The sequence below is a fragment of the Rhinoderma darwinii genome (assembly GCF_050947455.1).
Source record: "Rhinoderma darwinii isolate aRhiDar2 chromosome 5 unlocalized genomic scaffold, aRhiDar2.hap1 SUPER_5_unloc_52, whole genome shotgun sequence".
Lineage (NCBI taxonomy): Eukaryota > Metazoa > Chordata > Amphibia > Anura > Rhinodermatidae > Rhinoderma > Rhinoderma darwinii.
Genome location: NW_027461812.1, coordinates 670,825 through 688,433, shown reverse-complemented (window position 1 = coordinate 688,433; position 17,609 = coordinate 670,825). Strand labels below are relative to the sequence as shown.

The window sequence follows — 17,609 nt, the reverse complement described above, 5'->3', positions numbered from 1 at the left end:
ATTATTACAGGGGATCTCTGCCTCAGCAACGTCCCTACCCCGACCCCGCAGATAACGGCAGCAACCCATCTGTTCAATCCAAGTAGTTTTATTGCAGTTTTACAGGAAATGTTTCATGAAGAGCATTGAGGTACATTGTAAGATACAAAACAGTCACATCCGCAGGAACAATTCCGCTGCTCAGTTTGGAAGAAGAATAATTATCATTCAGAAGTTCAGGAAACCTGGGTGACAACCACTGTGCGAGTTATAAAGGCGGCTATACTGGGTGTCACCCGACTTCATGAAACGTGGATACAAGAAATGTGGGGTTAAATTCAAAATAATGCACGAGGATCAGGGTAGAACAAGTTCCTTCCATTTCGAAACAAGTGTTTCTACGAGGAAAACTCTCAAATGACGGAGCTGGAAATGATGACGACCGGCCGCAGCAGAAGAAAAGATCTGACATTATTCAAGTTCTTCTAGAATTTGGCAGCTACCAGCAGATTTTATTCTCCTCGGGGACCACATTGACTAGGTCTCCATAAACCTCGACCTCGCACAGAGTCAGATAGTCTTTGCGATTAGCAATCACCACGCTGACGTACTGACCTTCCATCCCATCACACCAGAAGGACATGGTGGTATTCACAACGCTGGTGACCGTGGCGCACCTGAGGGAGGAAACCAACAAGACCCTGTGATGATTAACTGCTCAGTCCTCCACATTCATTACGTTTAGATGGAGTTTGAACATAAAATCCTTAACAATTGGACTGGGAAAATAACGTAAATGAATGTAAAGATACGTGGAGCATTTCTCCAACGTCAAGATCCAATGTGACCAATTACTGATATGGATGACTTAAAAACTGAACATCTCCAATTCTCCTCCTCTTGTGAGTCCGAAATGATGGTCCATAAAATCTAGATTATATTGGGAATTGTGCATGTTGTCCTATAAAAGCTAAACCAATGGGTGCCATTACAAAATCCTCCTTAAGTGGCAACCAGGGGGGCTAAAATAATAAACCACATTCTTCTGACCCCTTACGGTGGCCATACATCTTAGATAGCTGTTGGCCGATAGCTATTCATCCCAACCCCCTAATACACACGCACGATTATCCGTGTGGAGGGGAATAAGCCGCTGCCAGACACGTCTCCAGTGACAACAAAGGATGGAGCATGTTAAAATTCAATGTGCCCGATCGTTCCTTTGCCCAACATCGGCCGTTGGGGGAGAGTCTGAAATCCCCTATACACATTACATGGTCGACCGTTCCCATTGAAATCATCAGGTTTGGCCAAAGTAAATCTAATGTGTTTGGGTATCTCTTAAAATATGGAACAAACGAAATGCACGATCTTTCTGCAAGTAAAAACTTTTTTCTTTATCAATCCAGTACAAAATTTGACCTTCCACAGATATAATATTCACCAAATAATTTTACATAGTTGCATACAGCAGTTTGAAAAAAGACACAGGTTCATCAAGTTCAACCTGTTTCAATAAATTACCCATCATTCATTGCTTGATTAATTATAACCCTCAATGCCGTTCGTCAGTAAATAACCATCTCACCTATTTTTTTACATGCTGACATAGTATCGGCCATCACTACCTCTTGGGGAAGGACATTCCATACTTGGACCACTCTAACTGTAAAGAACCCTTTCCTTTATTGATGTCTTTAAAAGGTCTTTCTTCCACACGCTATGAATGTCCCCTGGTCCTTAGTAGAGGCCTTGGAAAGAAAAGATCATGTGCTTGTTCTCTGTACTGACCACACATATACTTATACATGTTAATATGATCACCTCTAAGGCGTGTTTTCTCCAAGATGAACAAGCCCAATGTCTCGAGTCTTTCATTGTAAGCGACACCTCCCATCCCATTTAATAATCTCGTTGCCACCTTTGAACCATCTCCAGCTCTCCTGTGTCCTTTTTACAATGCGGAGCCCAAATCTGAATTCCAAATTCAAGATGTGGCCTTAGAAGGGATTTACAGAGGGGTAATATTACATTTATAGAGGGGAATATTACATTTATAGAGGGGTAATATTACATTTGAATCATAGGTTTTTATCTCTATTTTTATACACCCGAAAATCCTATTTGCTTTTGCAGCTGCTGCCTGACATTGAGTGTATAATTGAGAAAGGGGCGGTCACCCAAAACGTTGCTTGTAGCGCGTTTAACGCTTTTTCCCCTCCAGCAACGTCTTTCACCATGTGAATATGGACTTTATTGGAAAGTGGGCAATCAAAACCACTGATGGGACTATCACATTCTATGGTGAATATTATATCTGTGTACTGTCAAATGTTATACTGGATTAATAAAGAAAAAAGTTTTTTACTTGCAAAAAGATTGTACACATCATTTGATCCATGATTATTAATGAGGGAGGAGAAACCTCACCTGCACGCATCATTATAGCAGTGGTGCCTTGAAATATACCAGTTTTTTGGTCCTATTGTTTACTACACCCTTTTAAAATATAGCTTTTAAGCTAACAATAGATATGAGATGTAAACTGGCTGGAAAGACGCATGACCAATTTTTCAACTGTACGTTTTCCCAGAAAAATATGATACAGTCATATACACAGTCAAATCATCAGATGCAGTGAGAAAAAAAAAAATACCCAACCCCCGAGTAGTGGGCAATCATACAATACGCTACAGGTGACAGGACAATGTGGAGAAACACAAGACAGAACAATGTGGAGAAACACAAGACCGGACATTGTGGAGAAACACGAGACAGGACATTGTGGAGAAACACGAGACAGGACATTGTGGAGAAACACAAGACAGGACATTGTGGAGAAACACGAGACAGGACATTGCGGAGAAACACAAGACAGGACATTGTGGAGAAACACAAGACAGGACATTGTGGAGAAACACGAGACAGAACATTGTGGAGAAACACGAGACAGGACATTGTGGAGAAACACGAGACAGGACATTGTGGAGAAACACAAGACAGGACATTGTGGAGAAACACAAGACAGGACATTGTGGAGAAACACGAGACAGAACATTGTGGAGAAACACGAGACAGGACATTGTGGAGAAACACAAGACGGGACATTGTGGAGAAACACAAGACAGAACAATGTGGAGAAACACAAGACAGAACATTGTGGAGAAACACGAGACGGAACATTGTGGAGAAACACGAGACAGGACATTGTGGAGAAACACAAGACGGGACATTCTGGAGAAACACAAGACAGGACATTGTGGAGAAACACAAGACAGAACAATGTGGAGAAACACAAGACAGAACATTGTGGAGAAACACGAGACGGAACATTGTGGAGAAACACGAGACAGGACATTGTGGAGAAACACAAGACGGGACATTCTGGAGAAACACAAGACAGGACATTGTGGAGAAACACAAGACAGAACATTGTGGAGAAACACGAGACAGGACATTGTGGAGAAACACGAGACGGGACATTGTGGAGAAACACGAGACGGGACATTGTGGAGAAACACGAGACGGGACATTGTGGAGAAACACGAGACGGGACATTGTGGAGAAACACGAGACAGGACATTGTGGAGAAACACGAGACAGGACATTGTGGAGAAACACGAGACAGGACATTGTGGAGAAACACGAGACAGGACATTGCGGAGAAACACGAGACAGAACATTGCGGAGAAACACGAGACAGGACATTGTGGAGAAACACAAGACAGGACATTGTGGAGAAACACAAGACAGGACATTGTGGAGAAACACAGGACAGGACATTGTGGAGAAACACAAGACAGAACAATGTGGAGAAACACGAGACAGGACATTGTGGAGAAACACGAGACAGGACATTGTGGAGAAACACGAGACAGGACATTGTGGAGAAACACGAGACAAGACATTGTGGAGAAACACGAGACAGGACATTGTGGAGAAACACGAGACAGGACATTGTGGAGAAACACGAGACAGAACATTGCGGAGAAACACGAGACAGAACATTGCGGAGAAACACGAGACAGAACATTGCGGAGAAACACGAGACAGGACATTGCGGAGAAACACAAGACAGGACATTGCGGAGAAACACAAGACAGGACATTGCGGAGAAACACAAGACAGGACATTGTGGAGAAACACAAGACAGGACATTGTGGAGAAACACAAGACAGGACATTGTGGAGAAACACGAGACAGGACATTTTTGTTTTATGGTCTCCTGGTCTCCAAGAGTGGAAAGTGAGTTATTGGCTCTTGCTATGAAGAACTTACACTGGGTTGTTGTTGTCGGGGGAATTCCCTATTCGGACTTCAGCTCCCATCAGACGCTCCGCACAACAGTCCTGCCTGTTTGTCAGGACAACAGTTAGTATCTTGTAGATCTGTTTCAGGTCCACCCTCCACCAGGCATCTTTTACTGAATTGGTGTGAGTGCAGGAGCCATTCTGGTAATTTGCGTTTGTGACACCATCTATGGCATTTTTTGCATATCCCATTGGCTGATATTGGTAGTCAGATTCCTGGGAGGCTTCTCCATTTCTTGCTATATTTGTGGCTAAGGAAATAAAAACAAGAGATTTAAATGATATGAAAGTGAAATGAGAATCCTGGCATCTGTTGTCCTGCTTATTAATCCCAATAACCGTCATGTAATACAATGGATGTAAAGCGGACGATGTGTCTTGTCTATTGTATTTAATATAAAAAATGGATCCTAATAACGCCTTCTCCCGGGTTCTACATTCCATCAAGAACAAACGAATAAAACTCTTCACATGTTCACCACTGTTTTTTACATGTACAGCGCAGCCTTTCCAATAGACAACCCCCCCCCCCCACCTGAGATATATTTGTCTGTTACAGCTTTTAAATTCCCATATCTTCTGTGTGTATTGGCAAAAAATGCAAAAAACATGAACCTCATATTCCTGGTCGGGAATTTACTGGTAGTTCCAGATTATTGGACATTATCTAAAAAAAACATTTTGTTGTTTTAATATAACTAGTGCTTACATAATAGTGCCCTATATTGAACACATAGTGCCATATAGTGAACACATAGTGCCATACAGTGAACAAGTAGTGCCATATAGTGAACACATAGTGCCATACAGTGAACACATAGTGCCATATAGTGAACACATAGTGCCATATAGTGAACAAATAGTGCCATATAGTGAACAAGTAGTGTCATATAGTGCTATATAGTGCCATATAGTGAACACAGAGTGCCATAAAGTGAATACATAGTGCCTTATAGTGAACACATAATGTCATATAGTGAAGATAAAGTGTCATATAGTCAGTGTCGGACTGGCCCACCAGGGGACCAGAGAATCCTCCGGGGGGCCCAGGCAGCGAGCTGCTTTTATCCAGCAGCGGAGCAGAGAGACATGTCTCTCTACCCCGCTGCTTACTCTTGTAGGGAGGTCCGCCCGACACATAACATATATGGTACGGGCGGCATGGGCCCCCTCATGCCCGATGGTGTCGCTATGACCGGGGGGCCCTGCTGCTAGCGACAGACACATTCTATTGTATGTGCGTCCTCAGTATGCAGATACAATTGACTACTGCAGGCCACATTAGGCTGCAGCCAATAAGGCGCTGGGAAAAATCCCTGCGCAGGCCGTCGTGATGACGTCACTGTATCACGCTGGCCTACACAAGGGTCCCGTCTTGGCGTCTCGAGGCTGTGGAGCAGTTCCGTCCGTCAATTTTTTTTGTTGGTTTTTGCGGGGCTGTGTGGCACTATCTATAGTGGGGGCTGTGTGGCACTATCTACAAGAGGGGGCTGTGTGGCACTATCTACGGTGGGTGCTGTGTGGTACTCTCTACAAAAGGGGGCTTGTGGCACTATCTACAGTGGGGGCTGTGTGGCACCAACTACAAGAGGGGGCTGTGTGGCACTATCTACAAGAGGGGAGCTGTGTGGCACTATCTACAAGAGGGGGCTGTGTGGCACTATCTGCAAGAGGGGGGCTATGTGGCACTATCTACAAGAGGGGGCTGTGTGGCACTATCTGCAAGAGGGGGGCTATGTGGCACTATCTACAAGAGGGAGGCTGTGTGGCACTATCTACAAGAGGGGGTCTGTGTGGCTCTATTTACAAGACAGGGCTGTGTGTGGCACTATCTACCAGAGGGCATGACCCTCTCTCCACTAGTCTCCGCCTAGATTCTGGTTCTTGACATAGGTATTGGTCTCAGAGCTGGGACCCGCTTCTATCAGATATTTTTGGCATTTCCTGTGGATATGCCATAAATGTCTAAGATGGGAAAACTCCTTTAAATTATACGGTTGGCAGAGCGCCTGTGTATAACTGGTGTCTACCACTATATGGTCACTATGTGGTGGTAATATTGGTCTTTGGTTTACTCCACACGTTTTACTCCACAATTAAGAGTGGTCACATTATTTCTATATAGCTCATGGATGGGCCCAAGAATTATTTCCTTTGGTGGGCCCAAAGAAATCCAGTTCGCCACTGTATATAGTGAACACATAGTGTCATATAGTGATCACATAGTTCCATATAGTGAATAAATAGGGCCATATAGTCAACCCATAGTACCATATAGTAAACACGTAGTGCCATACAGTGAACACGTAGTGCCATTTAGTGAACACATAGTGCCATATAGTGAACACATAGTACCATTTAGTGAACACATTGTGCCATATAGTAAATACATAGCACCATATAGTGAATACACAGTGCCATATAGTGAACACACAGTGCCATATAGTGAACACAAAGTGCATATAGTGAACAAACAGTGCCATATAGTGAACACATAGGGCCATATAGTGAACACACAGTGCCATATAGTGAACTCACAGTGCCATATAGTGAACACACAGTGCCATATAGTGAACACATGGTGCCATATAGTGAACACGTGGTGCCATATAGTGAACACATAGTGCCATACAGTGAACACGTAGTGCCATATAGTGAACACATAGTGCCATATAGTAAACACATAGTACCATATAGTGAACACATTGTGCCATATAATAAATACATAGCACCATATAGTGAATACACAGTGCCATATAGTGAACACATAGTGCCATATAGTCAACCCATAGTGCCATATTGTAAACACATAGTGCCATACAGTGAACACATAGTGCCATATAGTGAACACATAGTGCCTTATAGTGAACACATAGTACCATATAGTGAACACATTGTGCCATATAGTGAATACATAGCGCCATATAGTGAACACACAGTGCCATATAGTGAACACATAGTGCCATATAGTGAACACACAGTGCCATATAGTGAACACACCGTGCTATATAGTGAACACATACGGCCATATAGTGAACACAGAGTGCCATATAGTGAACACACAGTGCCATATAGTGATCACACAGTGCCATATAGTGAACACCTAGGGTCATATAGTGAACACATAGTACCATATAGTGAACACTCCAATGCCATATAGTGAATACATAGTGCCATATAGTGAATACATAGTACCATAAAGTGAACACACAATGCCATATAGTGAACACACAGTGCCATATAGTGAACACATAGTGCCATATAGTGCACACACAGTACCATATAGTGAACACACAGTACCATATAGTGAACACACAGTGCCATATAGTGAACACACAGTGCCATATAGTGAACACATAGTGCCATATGGTGAACACATAGTGCCATATAGTGTACACACAGTGCCATATAGTCAACCCATAGTGCCATATAGTGAACACGTAGTGCCATATAGTGAACACATAGTGCCACATAGTGAACACATAGTACCATATAGTGAACACACAATGCCATATAGTGAACACATAGTGCCATATAGTGAACACAAAGTGCCATGTAGTGAACACATAGTGCCATATAGTGATCACACAGTGCCATATAGTGAACACATAGGGTCATATAGTGAACACACAATGCCATATAGTGAACAGACAGTGCCATATAGTGAACACATAGTGCCATATAGTGAACACATTGTGCCATATAGTGAATACATAGTACCGTATAGTGAACACACAATGCCATATAGTGAACACACAGTGCCATATAGTGAACACATAGTGCCATATAGTGAACACATAGTACCATATAGTGAACACACAATGCCATATAGTGAACACACAGTGCCATATAGTGAACACATAGTGCCATATAGTGAACACAAAGTGGAATGTAGTGAACACACAGTGCCATATAGTGATCACACAGTGCCATATAGTGAACACATTGGGCCATATAGTGAACACATAGTACCATATAATGAACACACAATGCCATATAGTGAACAGATAGTGCCATATAGTGTACACATAGTGCCACATAGTGAATACATAGTACTATATAGTGAACACACAATGCCATATAGTGAACACACAGTGCCATATAGTGAACACATAGTGCCATATAGTGAACACATAGTGCCATATAGTGAACACACAGTACCATATAGTGAACACACAGTGCCATATAGTGAACACACAGTGCCATATAGTGAACACATAGTGCCATATGGTGAACACAGTGCCATATAGTGAACACATAGTGCCATATAGTCAACCCATAGTGCCATATAGTGAATACGTAGTGCCATATAGTGAACACATAGTGAACACATAGTACCATATAGTGAACACACAATGCCATATAGTGAACACATGGTACCATATAATGAACACACAATGCCATATAGTGAACAGATAGTGCCATATAGTGAACACATAGTGCCATATAGTGAATACATAGTACCATATAGTGAACACACAATGCCATATAGTGAACACAGTGCCATATAGTGAACACATAGTGCCATATAGTGAACACATAGTGCCATATAGTGAATACACAGTACCATATAGTGAACACACAGTGCCATATAGTGAACAAACAGTTGATCACAGGGGATCAAGAGAAGGCAGAGTTACTAAATGGGTTCTTTAGCTCTGTATATACAACAGAAGAAAGAGCAGCTGATGTAGCCGGTGCCAGTGCTGTTAATATATCAGTTGATATACTGAATTGGATGAATGTAGAGATGGTCCAAACTAAATTAAATAAAATAAATGTGCACAAGGCTCCGGGACCAGATGGGTTACACCCTAGAATTCTTAAAGAGCTTAGTTCAGTTATTTCTGTCCCCCTTTTCATAATATTCAGAGAATCTCTAGTGACTGGTATAGTGCCAAGGGACTGGCGCAGGGCAAATGTGGTGCCTATTTTCAAAAAGGGCTCTAGGTCTTCCCCGGGTAATTATAGACCAGTAAGCTTAACATCCATCGTGGGGAAAATGTTTGAGGGGCTATTGAGGGACTATATACAGGATTATGTGACAATAAATAGCATTATAAGTGACAGCCAGCACGGTTTTACTAAGGACAGAAGTTGTCAAACTAACCTAATCTGTTTTTATGAAGAGGTGAGCAGAAGTCTAGACAGAGGGGCCGCTGTGGATTTAGTGTTTTTAGACTTTGCAAAGGCATTTGACACTGTCCCCCATAGACGCCTAATGGGTAAATTAAGGACTATAGGTTTAGAAAATATAGTTTGTAATTGGATTGAGAATTGGCTCAAGGACCGTATCCAGAGGGTTGTGGTCAATGATTCCTACTCTGTATGGTCCCCGGTTATAAGTGGTGACCCCAGGGTTCAGTGCTGGGACCACTATTATTCAACTTATTTATTAATGATATAGAGGAAGGGATTAATAGCACTATTTCTATTTTTGCAGATGACACCAAGCTATGTAATATAGTTCAGACTATGGAAGATGTTCATGAATTACAGGCAGATTTAAACAAACTAAGTGTTTGGGCGTCCACTTGGCAAATGAAGTTTAATGTAGATAAATGTAAAGTTATGCATCTTGGTACCAACAACCTGCATGCATCATATGTCCTAGGGGGCGCTACACTGGCGGATTCACTTGTTGAGAAGGATCTGGGTGTACTTGTAAATCATAAACTCAATAACAGCATGCAGTGTCAATCAGCTGCTTCAAAGGCCAGCAGGATATTGTCGTGTATTAAAAGAGGCATGGACTCGCGGGACAGGGATGTAATAATGCCACTTTACAAAGCATTAGTGAGGCCTCATCTAGAATATGCAGTTCAGTTCTGGGCTCCAGTTCATAGAAAGGATGCCCTGGAGTTGGAAAAAATACAAAGAAGAGCAACGAAGCTAATAAGGGGCATGGAGAATTTAAGTTATGAGGAAAGATTGAAAGAATTAAACCTATTTAGCCTTGAAAAAAGAAGACTAAGGGGGGACATGATTAACTTATATAAATATATTAATGGCACATACAAAAAATATGGTGAAATCCTGTTCCTTGTAAAACCCCCTCAAAAAACAAGGGGGCACTCCCTCCGTCTGGAGAAAAAAAGGTTCAAGCTGCAGAGGCGACAAGGCTTCTTTACAGTGAGAACTGTGAATTTATGGAATAGCCTACCGCAGGAGCTGGTCACAGCAGGGACAGTAGATGGCTTTAAAAAAGGGTTAGATAATTTCCTAGAACAAAAAAATATTAGCTCCTATGTGTAGAAATTTTTCCTTCCCTTTTCCCTTCCCTTGGTTGAACTTGATGGACATGTGTCTTTTTTCAGCCGTACTAACTATGTAACTATGTAACTATGTAACATATAGTGAACACATAGTGCCATATGGTGAACACAATGCCATATAGTGAACACATAGTGCCATATAGTCAACCCATAGTGCCATATAGTGAACACGTAGTGCCATATAGTGAACACATAGTGCCACATAGTGAACACAGAGTACCATATAGTGAACACACAATGCCATATAGTGAACACATAGTACCATATAATGAACACACAATGCCATATAGTGAATAGATAGTGCCATATAGTGAACACATAGTGCCATATAGTGAATACATAGTACCATATAGTGAACACACAATGCCGTATAGTGAACACACAGTGCCATATAGTGAACACATAGTGCCATATAGTGAACACATAGTGCCATATAGTGAACACACAGTACCATATAGTGAACACACAGTGCCGTATAGTGAACGCACAGTGCCATATAGTGAACACACAGTGCCATATAGTGAACACATAGTGCCATATGGTGAACACAGTGCCGTATAGTGAACACATAGTGCCGTATAGTCAACCCATAGTGCCATATAGTGAACACGTAGTGCCATATAGTGAACACATAGTGAACACATAGTACCATATAGTGAACACACAATGCCATATAGTGAACACACAGTGCCATATAGTGAATACATAGTGCCATATAGTGAACACATAGTGCCATGTAGTGAACACACAATGCCATATAGTGAACACATAGTGCCATATAGTGTACACACAGTACCATATAGTGAACACACAATGCCATATAGTGAACACATTGTACCAAATAGTTAACACACAATGCCATATAATGAACACATAGTGCCATATAGTGAACACAAAGTGCCATGTAGTGAACACATCGTGCCATATAGTGAATACATAGTGCCATGTAGTGAACACACAGTGCCATATAGTGAACACATAGTGCCATATAGTGAACACACAGTACCATATAGTGAACAAACAATGCCATATAGTGAACATATTGTACCATATAGTGAACACATAGTGCCATATAGTGAATACATAGTGCCATATAGTGAACACATAGTTCCATATAGTGAACACACAGTGCCATATAGTGAACACACAGTGCCATATAGTGAACACATAGTGCCATATAGTGAACAGATAGTGCCATATAGTGAACACATAGTGCCATATATTGAACACACAGTACCATACAGTGAACACACAATGCCATATAGTGAACACACAGTGCCATATAGTGAACACATAGTGCCATGTAGTGAATACACAGTGCCATAAAGTGAATACATAGTACCATATAGTGAACACACAGTACCATATAGTGAACACACAGTGCCATATAATGAACACACAATGCCATATAGTGAAAACACAGTGCCATATAGTGAACACATAGTACCATATAATGAACACACAATGCCATATAGTGAACACACTGTGCCCTATAGTGAACACATAGTGAACACATAGTGCCATATAGTGAACACATAGTGCCATATATTGAAAACACAGTACCATACAGTGAACACACAATGCCATATAGTGAACACACAGTGCCATATAGTGAACACATAGTGCCATGTAGTGAATACACAGTGCCATATAGTGAACACATAGTACCATATAGTGAACACACAGTGCCATATAGTGAACACACAGTGCCATATAGTGAACACATAGTACCATATAATGAACACACAATGCCAAATAGTGAACACACAGTGCCATATAGTGAACACATAGTGCCATATAGTGAACACATATTACCATAAAGTGAACACACAATGCAATTTAATGCTATTATAACACAGCTCTGTAGTGTCCGATAATAACGCTATATAAGTCCTCAATAATACCACGGCTGACACCATGATGTAGGTATAGACCTCGCAGGGGGCAGGGTGGTGAGCGCCCCTTGTAGGGAAGACTCTGAGGTCATACTATAACCCTACGTTCTTGTGTGGGGTACAGAAATATTACAGCTCTACAATCTTATATGTAGAAATTCTCACCTCCAGGTTCCAGACTACATCCCAGCTCCAGAGCCAGAGATCCGATCAGAAACACAGACGACAGAAGAAACATTCTGGAGGACGGAAAGAAACACAGACAAGAAGGAGATTTTACTAATCCCAAGAAAGTTACTGAAGTGAAATAATAATAATAATGATAATAATGATAATAATAATAATGATAATAATAATAATAATAATGATAATAATAATAAATCTCTGTATAATAGTCAGAAACTTTGTAAATATTTACTGATCCTAAGTTGTATCATATCTTATACTCCAGTCACAACCAGAGCTGCATTTACTCTGCTGGTTGCTGCTGCTTGGAATCTGTTATCACTTTGATGACAGGCACAGCTCAGCTGTTCTCTCATGTAGTGCAGTATATCTACATCAGAATACTGTACAGTGTAAATACTACATCTCCCACAATGCACACATGCGCTGTACAGACAATGAATTAGCACAATGCAGCAGTTCTGCCGTCCTGTAGCCTGAGTGCTAACAAGAAAGCAATGACATTGTGAATGCAGCTCTGGATGTGGATAGAGTATAACGTATCTCAGAGTAGGTATAAGATAAGTAAAGTAAAGGATTTATAATGTTACGGTGCTCATTTACTATAGATAGCTGTGACCACACAGGCACGCTCTCATCGGCTGAGGAGATAATAGAATGTATTTACCTGTCGTAAAGTCACAGCCTCTCCCCAGCTTGAAATGGCTGATAACAGGGAACAATAGCCTGTATTCTATTTTCCTACAATCAGTCTCTGACCAGCCTTAAATGACTGATAATAAGTTGTGTCAACTTGTTCTACAGTCTTTCCCTAGCATGTAATGGCTCATAACAGGGGGAAAAACAATGTACTTAGCTACGAAAGAAATGGAAATATGGACCTCAGGGGAGGTTCTTAAAGTGTAATTAATATTCACACTGCATAAATAATGGAGCCCCCCCCCCCCCAATAGTCAATGACTAATTCCTGTCCTCACATATGGGACGGTACTTACATGTGAAGTGTCCTGCAGCCTCTTTGACTAAAGCAGCCTCAGTGCTGTGTATTTATACCTTATTACACTCCAGTGTCCCATCCAAGGCCGCACTGTCCCTGCCCACACCCTGAGGATATTCCAGTAGATTCACCACCTGAAGCAAGATATTCTTCCCATTAATAAAACCAGACAGACTCGTTAATCTGCTGCGAGGGTCATCTCATTGTATGGATGTCAGAGGAAGGTCTGGGGTCACATTAGATTGCCCGATAATGTCATAGGATGGTTTGGGGCCACATAGACATTAGATTGTTGTTGGATGTCACAGGACAGTCTGGGGCCCCATATACTTTAGATTGTTGGAGCATATCAGAGGATGGTCTGGGTCCACATAGACATTACATTGTTGGATGATGTCAGAGGACGGTCTGGGGCCACATAGACATTAGATTGTTGGATGATGTAATTGGACGGTCTGGGGGTCACATAGACATTAGAATGTTGGATGATGTCAGAGGACGGTCTGGGGCCACAGAGTCATTAGATTATTGGATGATGTCAGAGGACGGTCTGGGGCCACAAAGACATTACATTGTTGGAGGATGTCAGAGGACGGTCTGGGGCCACATAGACATTAGATTATTGAATGATGTCAGAGGACGGTCTGGATCCACATAGACATTACATTCTTGGATGATGTCAGAGGATGGTCTGGGGCCACATAGACATTAGATTATTGGATGATGTCAGAGGACGGTCTGGGTCCACATAGACATTACATTGTTGGATGATGTCAGAGGAGGGTCTGGGGTCACATAGACATTAGATTGTTGGATGATGTAATTGGACGGTCTGGGGGTCACATAGACATTAGAATGTTGGATGATGTCAGAGGACGGTCTGGGGCCACAGAGTCATTAGATTATTGGATGAGGTCAGAGGAAGGTCTGGGGCCACATAGACATTAGATTATTGGATGATGTCAGATGACGGTCTGGGTCCACATAGACATTACATTGTTGGATGATGTCAGAGGAGGGTCTGGGGTCACATAGACATTAGATTGTTGGATGATGTAATATTTACGGTCTGGGGTCACATAGACATTAGAATGTTGGATGATGTCAGAGGACGGCCTGGGGCCACAGAGTCATTAGATTATTGGATGAGGTCAGAGGAAGGTCTGGGGCCACATAGACATTAGATTGCTGGATGATGTCATAGGAAGGTCTGGGGCCACATAGACATTAGATTGTTAAATGATGTCAGAGGACGGTGTGGGGCCCCATAGACATTAGATTTTTGGATGATGTCAGAGGACGGTCTGGGGCCCCGTAGACATTAGATTGTTGGATTGTCAGAAGACTGTCTGGGGCCACATAGACATTAGATTGTTGGATGATGTAATTGGACGGTCTGGGGTCACATAGACATTAGGTTGTTGGATGATGTCAGGGGACGGTCTTGGGTCACATAGACATTAGATTGTTGGATGATGTAATTGGATGGTCTGAAGTCACATAGACATTACATTGTTGGAGGATGTCAGAGGACGGTCTGGGGCCACATAGACATCAGATTGTTGGAGGATGTCAGAGGACGGTCTGGGGCCACATAGACATTAGATTGTTGGAGGTCTCAGAGGACGGTCTGGGGTCACATAGACATTAGATTGTTGGATGATGTAATTGGACGGTCTGGGGTCACATAGACATTAGGTTGTTGGATGATGTCAGGGGACGGTCTTGGGTCACATAGACATTAGATTGTTGGATGATGTAATTGGATGGTCTGGGGTCACATAGACATTACATAGTTGGAGGATCTTAGAGGACGGTCTGGGGCCACAGAGTCATTAGATTATTGGATGAGGTCAGAGGAAGGTCTGGGGCCACATAGACATTAGATTATTGAATGATGTCAGAGGACGGTCTGGGTCCACATAGACATTACATTCTTGGATGATGTCAGATGATGGTCTGGGGCCACATAGACATTAGATTGTTGGATGATGTAATTGGACGGTCTGGGGGTCACATAGACATTAGAATGTTGGATGATGTCAGAGAACGGTCTGGGGCCACAGAGTCATTAGATTATTGGATGAGGTCAGAGGAAGGTCTGGGGCCACATAGACATTAGATTATTGGATGATGTCAGATGACGGTCCGGGTCCACATAGACATTACATTCTTGGATGATGTCAGAGGAGGGTCTGGGGTCACATAGACATTAGATTGTTGGATGATGTAATTGGACGGTCGGGGGTCACATAGACATTAGAATGTTGGATGATGTCAGAGGACGGTCTGGGGCCACAGAGTCATTAGATTATTGGATGAGGTCAGAGGAAGGTCTGGGGCCACATAGACATTAGATTGTTGGATGATGTAATTGGATGGTCTGAAGTCACATAGACATTACATTGTTGGAGGATGTCAGAGGACGGTCTGGGGCCACATAGACATTAGATTGTTGGATGATGTAATTGGACGGTCTGGGGTCACATAGACATTAGAATGTTGGATGATGTCATAGGAAGGTCTAGGGCCACATAGACATTAGATTGTTAAATGATGTCAGAGGACGGTCTGGGGCCCCATAGACATTAGATTTTTGGATGATGTCAGAGGACGGTCTGGGGCCCCGTAGACATTATATTGTTGGATTGTCAGAAGACGGTCTGGGGCCACATAGACATTAGATTGTTGGATGATGTAATTGGACGGTCTGGGGTCACATAGACATTAGGTTGTTGGATGATGTCAGGGGACGGTCTTGGGTCACATAGACATTAGATTGTTGGATGATGTAATTGAATGGTCTGGGGTCACATAGACATTACATTGTTGGAGGATGTCAGAGGACGGTTTGGGGCCACATAGACATCAGATTGTTGGAGGATGTCAAAGGACGGTCTGGGGCCACATAGACATTAGATTGCTGGAGGTCTCAGAGGACGGTCTGGGGTCACATAGACATTAGATTGTTGGATGATGTAATTGGACGGTCTGGGGTCACATAGACATTAGGTTGTTGGATGATGTCAGGGGACGGTCTTGGGTCACATAGACATTAGATTGTTGGATGATGTAATTGGATGGTCTGGGGTCACATAGACATTACATTGTAGGAGGATGTTAGAGGACGGTCTGGGGCCACATAGACATTAGATTGTTGGAGGTCTCAGAGGACGGTCTGGGGTCACATAGACATTAGATTGTTGGATGATGTAATTGAATGGTCTGGGGTCCCATAGACATTACATTGTTGGAGGATGTCAGAGGACGGTCTGGGGCCACCTAGACATTAGATTGTTGGATGATATAATTGGACGGTCCGGGATCACATAGACATTAGATTGTTGGTGGAAGTCAAAAGACGGTCTGGGCCACATAGATATTAGATTGTTGGATAATGTCAGAGGACGGTTTGGGGTCACATAGACATTAGATTGTTGAATGATGTCTGAGGACCGTCTGGAACTTCATAGACATTAAATTGTTGGAGGATGTCAGAGGACGGTCGGAGGCCACATAGACATTAGATTGTTGGATGATGTCAAAGGACGGTCGGAGGCCACATAGACATTAGATTGTTGGAGGATGTCAGAGGATGGTCGGAGGCCACATAGACATTATATTGTTGAAGGAGGTCAAAGGACAGTCTGGAGCCACATAGACATTAGATTGTTGGATGATATCAGAGGATGGTCTGGGGCCCCATAGACATTAGATTGTAGGAGGATGTCAAAGGACGGTCTGGGGCCACATAGACATTAGATTGTTGGAGGTCTCAGAGGACGGTCTGGGGTCACATAGACATTAGATTGTTGGATGATGTAATTGGACGGTCTGGGGTCACATAGACATTAGGTTGTTGGATGATGTCAGGGGACGGTCTTGGGTCACATAGACATTAGATTGTTGGATGATGTAATTGGATGGTCTGGGGTCACATAGACATTACATTGTAGGAGGATGTTAG

The 17,609-nt window shown here is 42.5% G+C and overlaps 1 protein-coding gene across 1 annotated transcript; it reads right to left on the bottom strand.

Moving 5' to 3' along the window:
• Positions 1-275: 275 nt before the first annotated feature.
• On the bottom strand, positions 276-12,697 carry LOC142696302 (fucolectin-like). The gene is made up of 3 exons (XM_075847633.1): positions 12,625-12,697; positions 4,258-4,540; positions 276-656 (listed from the first exon to the last, which is right to left on the bottom strand). Exons 1-3 carry the CDS (start codon positions 12,695-12,697, stop codon positions 479-481), a joined length of 534 nt encoding a protein of 177 aa, XP_075703748.1. The 3' UTR covers positions 276-478.
• Between the last annotated feature and the right edge of the window lie 4,912 nt (positions 12,698-17,609).

Bases quoted from the DNA above. Each gene is read 5' to 3' on its own strand.
- LOC142696302 (XM_075847633.1), bottom strand. From the start codon at position 12,697: ATGTTTCTTCTGTCGTCTGTGTTTCTGATCGGATCTCTGGCTCTGGAG. The intron at 4,541-12,624 runs GTGAGAATTTCT...TTATTTCCTTAG, and splicing joins ATGTAGTCTGGAACCTGGAG to CCACAAATATAGCAAGAAAT. The intron at 657-4,257 runs GTAAGTTCTTCA...TTCCTCCCTCAG, and splicing joins CCCGACAACAACAACCCAGT to GTGCGCCACGGTCACCAGCG.